Genomic DNA, 11,554 nt, shown 5'->3' with positions numbered 1-11,554 from the left:
ACAAAAAATACATGTCATAGTAATCTTAGTGTGCCAATGTTCTAATTAGAGACATGATATTGCTATTAGCTTAAAAAAATTATGCAATTTGGATTTTTGATTTTAGTTGATATATAAACAATGTTCTTTGTGAAGGTTACAAATTTACAACGTAATAAGCTTGAAGATTGGGCTATACAAGACAATGATATTGTACTATTAATCTATGAAAAATATTGATTATCACTAAATCACAATATAAAAACAATTTTTACACAATGACACACATCACAATATAAAGTGGTACTAATACTGCCCTCAACACTTTATGTAATTAAAAAATTAGTTTAGACAACTAAATTTGGCTAAAAGGTCATCTCAAACAAATCAAACTATATCAATACCTATATAGAACTCAAAAAAAGTTCAACAAAATTAAGTAAAGAAAATTTACTTTGCATCTAATAGATATCATTGCATTTGTTCCTAAAATACAAATGAATAATATGGTAATATGTGGATGTTTAAAGAGAAATGACTATCAAAAACATGAGTTGAGCATGGGCTCACTACTCCTTACTTACTAGCCGTAAAGCGCTTAGTCGGTAAAAGGAGAGCAGTCGATACGAGTGAGAGTTTCTCAAGCGTCGAGAGCTCGCTGTGGTGGGATGGTGTGGTGTAGTGTAATGGAGGCCATGGTGGAAATCTGGTTTCACGCGGCAACTCGAAGCTTCATCTAAATCGTCATCGTCGTCCTCGTCGTTGCAGATCGGGGGAGCGCGGCGTCGCCTCCAACCCAGTCGGAAGCGGAAGCGAAAGAAATGAGGCTCCTCCCAGGTCGGTTCCAGGATGCGCTCGAATTTTCCTGTATTCCTGCATTTCTTGGTCACTCTCCTGACCGTGACGACTGCTCCATCGCCACCCTCCGTTCACCATGATTATGACGAGCCAGACTTGGAAGATCGCGCACCTGCTCACCTCTTGTAGCCTGTGCAGCACAGTGTGACTGCACACAACCCCCACCTCCCCTGGAGATGCAGCAGCAGCCGGAAGTACCTTGCAAGTTGTTGCTGACTCGATAGTAGTTTCCTCTCTCATCCCTGATCTGGGTCCTTCCTCTGCGGCAACCCGGATTACCCGATTTTCACCCAATCTAATTTTGTTTTTAGAATCTGCATTCCGTGTTATACTGTATACCTCTTAATTGGATCGAATGGGTAAAGTTATCCAAGTTTTTTTTTTGTCTTTTCTTTTCTTTTCTTAAATTGTCTGATAGTTCAGTGTTTTGCAGCTTTGAAAGCAATAATGGCTTGGGCTGAGACTCCGAGTTGACAAACGAATACATAGGACAACATTAAACATTTCCTACGTCATGGTCACCGCAAAATGTTTCTGAAATGACCAATCCCTTACAATTTTGGGGGTACGAGTGACGAGTTTCCTTGAACGTGGGTCGTGTATTTTCCACACACTAACTTCAGTAGTGAAAAGCACTTGATCCCCATTTACTAGGTTGGCGAAACTGCAACATCACGCTGATGAGACAAAGTTATTTCCCGAATTAACGGGGGGTTTGTCTGATGGGAGTTAGAGCAGTACTGCGCCGCGTCAATTGGGAAAAAAAACCGCCCTGTACAAAAATCTATTTCGTGCGAGGGCTGGTATTTAAGTAGACTGCGCAGTTTCTTTGCCTTCAAACAGTTCCCCAAGTCCATCTCTCCGTTTCCCCACCTTTAATAGGGTGACCTCTCAGCGCAGTGTGCCGTCTCGTGGAAGTATTTGTGTCCTAGCTACTCTGGGTGTAAACTCTGCAGCATCACTATTCTTCAGTCGCATCGTGGATTGGTAGGCAGTGCAGTTAGGAAAGGGAGGGTTGGGAAGCATCCAGTAGCACAAAGATGGCGCTCACTACGTGCAAGAGCATGAAGGAGACGCGGGGTCACAACACCATTGACTCCATGTTTGCTTCCAGATATGTCCAGTGCGAGCTTCCCAAGTGAGTTTGCAAAAATTTGTTTTCCCTCTTCTTAACATCGATCGCTTGAATGTTTTGAGAATCACACGACGGAAGGGGTTCAGAAAGATAGGCCGCAGTCCTCTAGATCGCCTTGAACACCCAAACTATTCTCCTCGTACAATTTTTCAGAAAAACAGGAGATATCACACGCATGTCTTGATTTGCGGAATCAGTTGATCAGTCCGATCGTTTGGTAGAGACTGGGTTCGACATGGATTAGTTCTTTCACATCAGTTCACCAACTCTCGCAGATCGTGGAGAGGAGAGGCTTACATTGCAAGCTTTTGTTCGTTTGGGGCTATGTTGGATACATTTGGCGGTATTGTGCTAACTATCACTGTTCTTTTCAATCCAGGTTCACCATTCCCGAGCGGGCAACACCCAAGGATGCCGCGTACCAGATCATCAGCGACGAGCTCATGTTGGATGGCAACCCTCGCTTGAATTTGGCGTCCTTCGTGACGACATGGATGGAGCCTGAGTGTGATAAGCTCATTATGTCTGCGCTCAACAAGAACTACATTGACATGGACGAGTACCCAATTACCACCGAGCTTCAGGTGCGAGCCTTTAGACATCCTCGGTAACGTGGACTTTGAGCATCTGTTGATCGTCGTTATGCTTGCATTGCACCCCAAGAGTGTATTTAGTGCTTGCGAAATTTGGTTCGAAGTGCGGCATTTTAAGAAGGCCAGAAAGCGCCGTTGGCGTAATTTGGATCTGCACCAGTTGGATTGTTGTTTACCCTGTGATACCTCGAGACTGATACTAGTGACAATGGTTTTCGTGTAGGACCGATGCGTGAACATGGTGGCTCGTTTGTTCAATGCACCTATTGAGGAAGGTGAACAAGCTATCGGAGCTGGTACAGTGGGATCCTCAGAAGCAATCATGCTTGCTGGTCTCGCATTCAAGAGGAAATGGCAGAACGAGCGGAAAGCAGCTGGAAAGCCTTGGGACAAGCCCAATCTGGTCACGGGTGCCAATGTTCAGGTACGATTGCTGCGAAATGATTACTGTCTCCTGGACTTTAACTAATTGTCCTCAGTTTGCGACGATCTAGGCGAAGTCAATCCTCCGCAAAGTGGCAGAAGTTCGCTAACCATCTCAACCGTAAGGGTTTGTGCAGGTCTGCTGGGAGAAGTTTGCAAGATATTTCGAAGTGGAGCTACGCGAGGTGAAGCTCAAAGAAGACTATTACGTCATGGATCCCTACAAAGCAGTGGAGCTCGTTGACGAGAACACGATTTGTGTGTGTGCTATCCTCGGATCCACATACAATGGCGAGTTCGAAGACGTGCAGCTGCTGAATGATCTGCTGGAGGAGAAGAACCGGGAGAAAGGGTAAAAAGCTCCTCTTGAACCCCTAAGATTTATTTCCAATGACGATGCATGATATGCGACCTCTACAGGTCACAAAGCACTAAGATCGATGGTGTTTGACAATGGAACAGGTTGCACGTTCCTATTCACGTCGATGCCGCAAGTGGAGGCTTCATAGCTCCTTTCCTTTATCCCGACATTGTGTGGGACTTCCGACTCCCACTTGTGAAGAGTATCAACGTGAGCGGGCACAAGTATGGTCTAGTGTACGCTGGCATTGGCTGGGTCGTGTGGAGGAGCAAGGAGGATTTGCCCGAAGAGCTTGTGTTTCATGTCAATTATCTCGGCGCAGACCAGCCTACATTCACGTTGAATTTCTCCAAAGGAGCGAGTCAAGTCATCGCTCAGTACTATCAGCTCATCCGTCTGGGATTCGAAGGATACAAGAACATTATGGCGAACTGCGCCATGAACGCCAAGATACTTACAAAGGCGATTGAGAGCACTGGTCGATTCAAGATCTTGTCGAAGGAAGTCGGCGTCCCCGTGGTGGCATTCTCCCTTTTGGACAACTCCGATCACAACGAGTATGAGATCTCACACCAGCTTCGCCACTACGGCTGGACCGTGCCGGCGTACACGATGGCGGCCGACGCGCAACACGTCACGCTTCTCCGCGTCGTCGTGCGGGAAGATTTTAGCAGATCTTTGTCAGACCGTCTCTTGACCGACATCAAGCGCGTGCTGGCCTACTTTGACGCCCGCCCTTCCAAGCTCATCGAGGCTGTGACCGCGGCGGTCGTGGAAGAGAACAAAGAGCAGCACCTGGAGATGCCAACAACGCCCGACGCAGTGAAAGCCACGCAAGCATTCAACACCGTGATCCTCGAACACGTTGCATGCAAGAAGAAGCACAACGGCCACCACCACAGCCGCAGCAGAGGGGGCCATGGCAAGAAACATGCTTCCCCCAAGGCCAACGGCGTTTGTTAAACAATTCTGCAATCGTTTGTGCGCTGAGAATCGATGATGGGAGCCTATGGTGCAGATATTTTGCAACTCTAGCTTCCTTCTTTCGCTCAGGAGCTGTCAATTAGCTTTGAACGATCAAGTGCCGCGGAAGAGAGAAACCAATATACATATCAATAAGTACTCAGATATTTGCACACAATCATATTGCGAAGGGAAGCTCATTGCAAATCAAGCCCCTTTCTGACATACTTCACAGTGTAGAGCATTGTTTCCCATGCGGCTGTATTGATGCACATTTAGAAAAATATAGTTTGAGATATGCCCACTTTTTGTTCTCATGTCACTTATAATTGCAGTTCTAGTTTACCCACGACAATCTCTTAACAATGTCATGACTCATTGTTCGATTTTCCTCTCTTATTTGCATATACTGTCTCTCCGTTTGTTTTTATGTTTTTTATGTTTTTTTTATGTTTTTGTTTTATTTATTTTCAGGTAACAATGGAGAAAAAGGGTACGAAATAAGGTAACAAAGCAAACAAGCAAACAAACAAAAGTGCAGGAATCTCTCGAAGTGAAGTTATTTTACAAGACAAATCGTAGACACTTACTGGTAATAATGGTCTTGCGTCCAAACCAAGGACTTGTAAAATCCAGACGATATGAACGTTGAAAGGAGCATTTGAAGTTGTCTTAATTCTAAATAATTACAATGCTTTCTTAAAAGATTCGGGGGACAAAATTGTAGTACATCGAAGTGTACAACTTAAGTGGACAGTGACTTTGACAACCAAAACCTCTTACAGTAACAGTGTCCAAACAAGCACGTCTCCTTTAGATCATTCAGATCGCTACAAGCGACAAAATTGTTTATCTTTTCGAAACATACCCATAAGTCCAAATCGCAAGACTTCAAACCAATCCCATCCCTTTTCCTCGATTGGTCTAGGATGGTTGCGTCAGTGTCTCAGTAGGAAATCCATTCAATCGACCTTTGCTTCTACCCATGTAGAAGAAAAGTAGTAGCTGTATTATGCATTCCTGTGACTTGCAGACTTTTCGGCATCTGCAGATGTAGATTCCGCCAGCCCTGTCTCTGCGTCACAATGGGTATAAGTAGTGTGACAACGTAGGTGAACGCGCAGAGGGTGTTGTGCTTAAATCTAAGGCGGTTCCTTCTTAAATTGGGGATAGTGCATATTTTCACTGCTGCGTGGTTGTTTGAGTTCGTAGCAATAATATCGTGGAGACACACATCGAAGAAAAGATCAACCAATCGAAAATGAGCCTCATTATTTAAAAGGAAGAAATGTAATTTAGTAAAACGTTCCTGGAGAATGTGGTGGTGAAACATTGCGGACCTAAGAGCACTATTGGAAAGTAAAGACTTGGTCTTCAATGAGTGGTAGCACGGTAAACACGTCCAACAATAATCAATCGACTCCAGTGCAAAATTTAAAAAAGGGGTTCTTGACAAGGACACATTGTATTCATCCTCAGGAAATACAGCGCTCCGACAAAAAAAGTGTAACACACAAGTTCCGGATTGTAGCATAACCAGAGCTTCTCATATCCGATAAAGAAAATCTAATCGAACAGGCTGAAACCCATATCGTCATCACTCTCCTCCTTCGGCTCCTCCTTCATTTTTCGACAAAAAAGAAAAGTTAGTTGCTACACACCGAATTCAGCATGTAAAAGAATAAACTCATTCTAGCAACCACGACAAAATATTCGAATTAATTGCTTGTCATGAAGAAGATTCAGTAAGATTTTTGGGCTGTTATGGTCAAATCAGCTAGCAATGAATGTACCTTCTTCTCCTCCTCTTTGGGAGCAGCCTCAGCTGCAGCAGAAGCAGCAGGTGCAGCGCTCACGGCAACAGCACCACCACCACCTATTATGTTGTCAAGGATAGTGTGTTTTAGTGACGAAACAAGAAGCCAGGTGAATTCTTCACCATACCAGGATCACAGTATACTCCACTAATAAATAATTCATGTTAATTACAGTTCGATCCAGATGGTAAAGACGGGTAGCATGAAGATCAGAACACTTACCACCTCCAACATTGGTAATGAGGTCGTCAACACTCCTCTTCTCGCAAAGCTTGGCAAAAAGCCCAGGCCAGTATCCCTCAACTTGAACATTGGCAGCCTTCACCAAAGCCGCAATCTTATCGGCCTAACAAAGGTGATACAGAAGTAGTGATCAAAAGACTAAACTCGGAAAGTAAAGCTAAGCAACTTCGAATGACTTCCGAACACTTCAAAACGCGGACATAATATTTAGGAATTACCAACCAGCCCCAACCTTAAAATAATTAAAAAATAATTAAAAATAAATGTTGCGGTATGTACACATAACAGGAGTAGAAACAAGAGACTAGTACAAATAACAATCCATCGCAGATTCCCAGTCAAAGGCATTTATACAAAACAATCGGCATGTCAATCTCGTAATCACGTTCCAAGAACGACAGCTGAAGTTTAACGCAATTATATTGCAAATTTCATCACCGTGATTCTACAGCACAAGCGTAGACGCTCCTACGGGATTCGCCATTCGATCAGTATTCTCACTACGGAAACCCCATATAGACAATTTTCAAGCACAAAAAACGAAAAACCCTAATTGGAAAAAAAACAAAAAAAAACAAAAGGGGGAGTAACGAGGATAGAGAAACTTACAGTGATAGCAATGCCGTCATCGTGCAAGATGAGGCAAGCGTAGGTGCAGGCAAGCTCGCTGACCGACATTTTGAATGAGAGATTGCGGAACTAAAACGCCGAAGCTTACAACGCGAGCTCGCACAGGAGAGGCGACGGAGAGCACGCGCAAAGAGGAGGACAAACGGGTGTGCATCACCCTATTCAAACCCTCCTCCGCACCAAACCCTAACCCGAACTCAAACCGTTGGATCATTGATTACATCCACGGTCAGAAGAAGGCCTCACACAGAGTCTCTAGTTCGCCTTACTAGCCACAACTTGCGGCAACTCGCGGGATCTCGCGGGAGCTCGCGACCGTTAGCGTGACATCGTGCCCTAAATTCTGAAAGTTCTGCTTGAATATGGTATTTTTGCTTTGTTAACTCACGATTACAAAAATACATTGAATGTAATTACGTTTAGTAAGTTAAAGGAATTGATTTAGATGCCTTCACTTCCAAACCCACCCCTTAACCTAATTTCAATATTTGTCACATAGTTTTGAATTTTACTTTCATTGCATTCAACAAAGATTTTCTTATCTTTTGGGAACATTTGTATATTGAACTTTAGAATCAGATAAATTATACAAGTATATGATTAATTCAAACAAAACTTGGGGTCTGCAAGTAGTATAGGCAATAAGCACATATAGTAAATATCTAGTAGTATCTATTTTACAGGTGTTTATCATTCTTTAATCTTTATTGCAAAATCATACTTTTAGAGATTTTATGTTCTTATATTCTTGTAGAATCGTCTTCCTACATTTATCATGCTGGAATCTTTAAAATCCAAAATTCTACCAACAAAAGATTATGTCTGATATTTGACAAAATATGAATGTTATAGTAAACATAACATTTTGATTTAAAGAAAATTCAAAAGAACACAATCTATTAACTAATGTATATAGGATTTATTTTATTTTATATATATATTTTTAAAAAAAAACAGGAAATTTAAATCCAGTGAAGTTAGAAATCAAATGTGGCTTTTTGTGGGCTATGCAAATTCACACACCATTTTGGACCCAATTAGAACGATAATCTGCATTGTCTAGTGCCTAAAGCAAATCGAGAGCCAAGGGCAGGAAAGACAATGCACCATCAATATTAAAATATCATAGATTTTTTTCATGTACACATCTAATACATAGACTGAGATTAGGGTTTGTTTCTGACGAAGGCGGCTCTGTGCTCTTTGATCCAAGTGCTCTGCTGAATTGCTGCTCTGTTTGCGCGATTGCCCCTGCGCGTTGGCGCCATCCCTCAACATGGGTTCGAGCTATTTTGCCCTCTTGCAATTCGTTGTCTTGAACGCTGACAATCTGTTTCGATTTTCATGAATAATTCCCATGTCTTCGATGCTTTGTTGTTGGTCAATGGTGTATTTTCAGGGTTCGGCAATTGAGGTTTAGGGCGGAGCTTGCGATATTTCCAACGGGTATTGCTGATTGGTAGTGTATTTCGTGTTATTGGTGATCGTGCGAACGCGAGGCGGAGTGACGGTTGTTGGTAGTGTTTTTGATTGTTGATTGGAATGACATTTAGGGTTTTGGGAAACGGTGGTTACATGCATGTTTATGTCAAATGATCTTGTTCTGCAGGCGCGTACAAGTACATTGAAGAGCTATGGAGGAAGAAGCAGTCTGATGTGCTGCGATTCCTATTGCGTGTGCGATGCTGGGAGTACAGGCAGCTCCCAGGAATCGTCCGCGTCACTCGCCCTTCTCGTCCTGACAAGGCCCGCCGTCTGGGTTACAAGGCCAAGCAGGTGCTTTCATGGATCCATATGTAACTGTTGTACCAGATTTGTGGAACTTGTAGGTTCTTCCATTTCACAGGAGATATTTAAATTTTAAAAAGTTGGAGGGGATTAGTCAAGTAATAATTGCTGAATTTAGCTGCATTCCGTGATTTTTGATCATGGTTCAATGGTAGTTTGATTATGTACATGTTCTAGTCCAGTTACAGGCATCAACCATTCCCTCGGCAGGTGTAATTCACTTGTTCAGAGTTTTCATTCTACTCTACGTGAATCATACAAGCTATATTTTGTACCGCGTCTTCAATGCACTTACACGCGCCCTCGATGTACTTGTACATTGAAGATCTATTCAGTTATTTTTCGGCAAACATGAGCTTAGTACTCTACTGTTTAGGATTCACCTCAAACTCCGATTGCTGTATCGAGAATTTTCTAGCTTTTCTGTTGAAGTGAATGTCAGGTGTTTCTATTTGCACGTGGCGTTCAGTATAGTTATTGTGGATTGATTCAGAAAGGATTTGTGGGTTATCCGCTTCGAAGCTTTTAACATTATGATTTATGGCCTTATTTTAGGGCTATGTTGTGTATCGCGTCCGCGTGCGCCGTGGAGGCAGGAAGAGGCCAGTTGCCAAGGGTATTGTGTATGGAAAGCCCAAGAACCAAGGTATTACGCAGCTCAAGTTCCAGCGCAACTTGCGTTCTGTTGCGGAGGAGCGGGCAGGAAGAAAGCTTGGAGGCCTCAGGGTTCTCAACTCTTACTGGATCAACCAGGTGTGTTGAAACATCTTGGCTCTTACATGGGTTCCGCCCATTCTGAGCACTGGCTACTCATTTCGGTTAAGGGTTTAGGGTTTAAGGTTCTATTTTTGTGTGATATGGATTTTATGGTCTTTTGCAGCACTTTTGTTCTGTATCTGACACTGTGATCTTTTTATTCGGCCACTGTGAAGAGATTCCTGTTGAAGTTACTGAGTTGCAGTCTGGTGCTATTTTAGAGATTTTGTGACGAGATCTTTCAATAGTCCATTTACTCCCCTTACTGCCAGCGATTTCACTTAATTTGTTGTAGGGCTTTATCATTGTTTCGGGTATTGCACTCCAGTACCGTGGAATTGAATCAGGAAGGTTGCTTGTGCAGGACTCAACCTACAAGTACTTTGAGATTATCCTAGTTGACCCTCAACATGCAGTTATTCGCAAGGACCCAAGGATCAACTGGATTGTGAACCCCGTCCACAAGCACCGTGAGTTGCGTGGTCTGACTTCTGCTGGCAAAAAGTACCGTGGTCTCCGCGGTAGAGGTCATTTATACACCAAGGCTCGCCCTTCAATTCGTGCTACATGGAAGCGGAACAACACACTCTCTCTCAAGCGCTACCGTTAGAGCTCTTAGATGTTCCGGCAACGCTGTTGCTATTTTACATGTTAACCTCACGGATAGCTGTTGTTATTTTATTCAAGCACTCGTCAAAATGTGGGCCTACCATCGCTTGTGGTGAGTCTCACTCGGTTGCTTTTCACATCATTGTTCCCTGTATTTATTCACTTTGTCATCGTCATCCTTATCCTCCTCCTGGTCCATCTAAGATCTCGTCATCGTCTTCCTCCTCCAGTCCTCCTCGTCGTCGTGGATGCTCTGCAGCCGGCACTCCTCCACTTCCCGTTGCTCATCTCGTCTCGTCCTGGCTTCTGCTTCCCTCTTGCTTTCATGCACCGCTGCACCGCTGATCTCCTTGCCCGTGATTACCCGACGCCATCGCAACAGCACCTCACGTGGGTCGCTCCCGCAGCAGGATTCGCTTTGACGTTTCTCTCTCATGCCTACGCTTTCGACGCTTGCTTTCCTTTTCTTTCGTCGTTGTCGTCAACGTCGGCTTTTGTGCCGTGTCGAGCTGTCGTCTGCCGTCGCCTTAAGAGTTCTGAGTTAGCCTTCTGAATCAGCCGAATTAGCTGAAGGAAGGGCACGGAAGTAGAGGCGAGGCAGGAGCGGGGAGGCAGGAGCGGGGAGGAGGATTTGAACAAATTCGTCGCATAGTTGTCAAGGGACCCAACTGTCGGGAGCGGTTGAATCCTCCAAAGGCCAGCAGGGTGTAAAAACTCTAGGACGGCGTCACTGTTTATCTAGTTTCTGTAAACCCCGGCCATGTCCACCCTCGCTTAAACACTTCCACCGTCCCGTGCTCTGTTCCCGAATTCCCCGAATTCCCTTCTCGGCCAAATAGAAGCCTTATGTTTGGAGCTACCCATTAAGTCATAGGGCAAGAAGTGTGTCAGTAGAATGCCCGTGTGAGTGGAGTGCAGAATTGCAATTGACAAACGTGCACTTTGCGGTGGTTGGTGTGTGAGGACACAACATGTGAAATTTGAGTGGTGGTTGGAGGTTAGATTATGGTGGGGTGTGCATGCACTTGATTGGTGTGCAGTTTTGTGGCATGCATCACGAAGTGGAATTGAGTGCACAAGGATTTCTTGATAGGGACTTTTTTTTTGTAGCTTTGTGGTAAAGGTTTGTCACTTGTGGGGGGGGGGAGTTACTAGGTGTGGGGTCTTGAAAATCAGCACAATTTTGGAAGACATGAACATGATATGTAAGTGTTTCACTTGAGTGCTGATCTTTTATGCATCGGAGTTATCTGTTTCTTGCCACATTTAGGATTAATTTAAGTAAAATAAATTTGTGAAGAGTTTTAATGCATTGCAAATGTTTGTAGGATTGTAGAATTATGAGGATGCCAAGGAGTTTTGCAACAAGAAATTGGGGCATTTTATATGATTTATAATT

General features: G+C 43.8%; 3 protein-coding genes across 3 annotated transcripts; 2 read left to right on the top strand and 1 right to left on the bottom strand.

Moving 5' to 3' along the window:
- Window positions 1-1,685: 1,685 nt before the first annotated feature.
- On the top strand, window positions 1,686-4,661 carry LOC112294445 (glutamate decarboxylase 2). The gene is made up of 5 exons (XM_024544861.3): window positions 1,686-1,975; window positions 2,352-2,556; window positions 2,789-2,989; window positions 3,126-3,340; window positions 3,451-4,661. The coding sequence occupies exons 1-5, from the start codon at window positions 1,878-1,880 to the stop codon at window positions 4,310-4,312; spliced, it is 1,581 nt and encodes a 526-aa protein (XP_024400629.1). The 5' UTR covers window positions 1,686-1,877; the 3' UTR covers window positions 4,313-4,661.
- Window positions 4,662-5,745: 1,084 nt separating this feature from the next.
- LOC112294446 (large ribosomal subunit protein P1) lies at window positions 5,746-7,124 on the bottom strand. The gene is made up of 4 exons (XM_024544862.3): window positions 6,982-7,124; window positions 6,352-6,475; window positions 6,106-6,188; window positions 5,746-5,932 (listed from the first exon to the last, which is right to left on the bottom strand). The coding sequence occupies exons 1-4, from the start codon at window positions 7,048-7,050 to the stop codon at window positions 5,879-5,881; spliced, it is 330 nt and encodes a 109-aa protein (XP_024400630.1). The 5' UTR covers window positions 7,051-7,124; the 3' UTR covers window positions 5,746-5,878.
- Window positions 7,125-8,245: 1,121 nt separating this feature from the next.
- On the top strand, window positions 8,246-10,292 carry LOC112294884 (large ribosomal subunit protein eL15z). Its single transcript, XM_024545857.3, has 4 exons — window positions 8,246-8,282; window positions 8,612-8,778; window positions 9,346-9,543; window positions 9,911-10,292. Exons 1-4 carry the CDS (start codon window positions 8,279-8,281, stop codon window positions 10,154-10,156), a joined length of 615 nt encoding a protein of 204 aa, XP_024401625.1. The 5' UTR covers window positions 8,246-8,278; the 3' UTR covers window positions 10,157-10,292.
- The last annotated feature ends 1,262 nt before the right edge of the window (window positions 10,293-11,554 follow it).

The sequence above is a fragment of the Physcomitrium patens genome, chromosome 17 (assembly GCF_059467195.1).
Source record: "Physcomitrium patens ecotype Gransden chromosome 17, ASM5946719v1, whole genome shotgun sequence".
Lineage (NCBI taxonomy): Eukaryota > Viridiplantae > Streptophyta > Bryopsida > Funariales > Funariaceae > Physcomitrium > Physcomitrium patens.
This window is presented reverse-complemented; position numbering and strand designations above follow the sequence as displayed.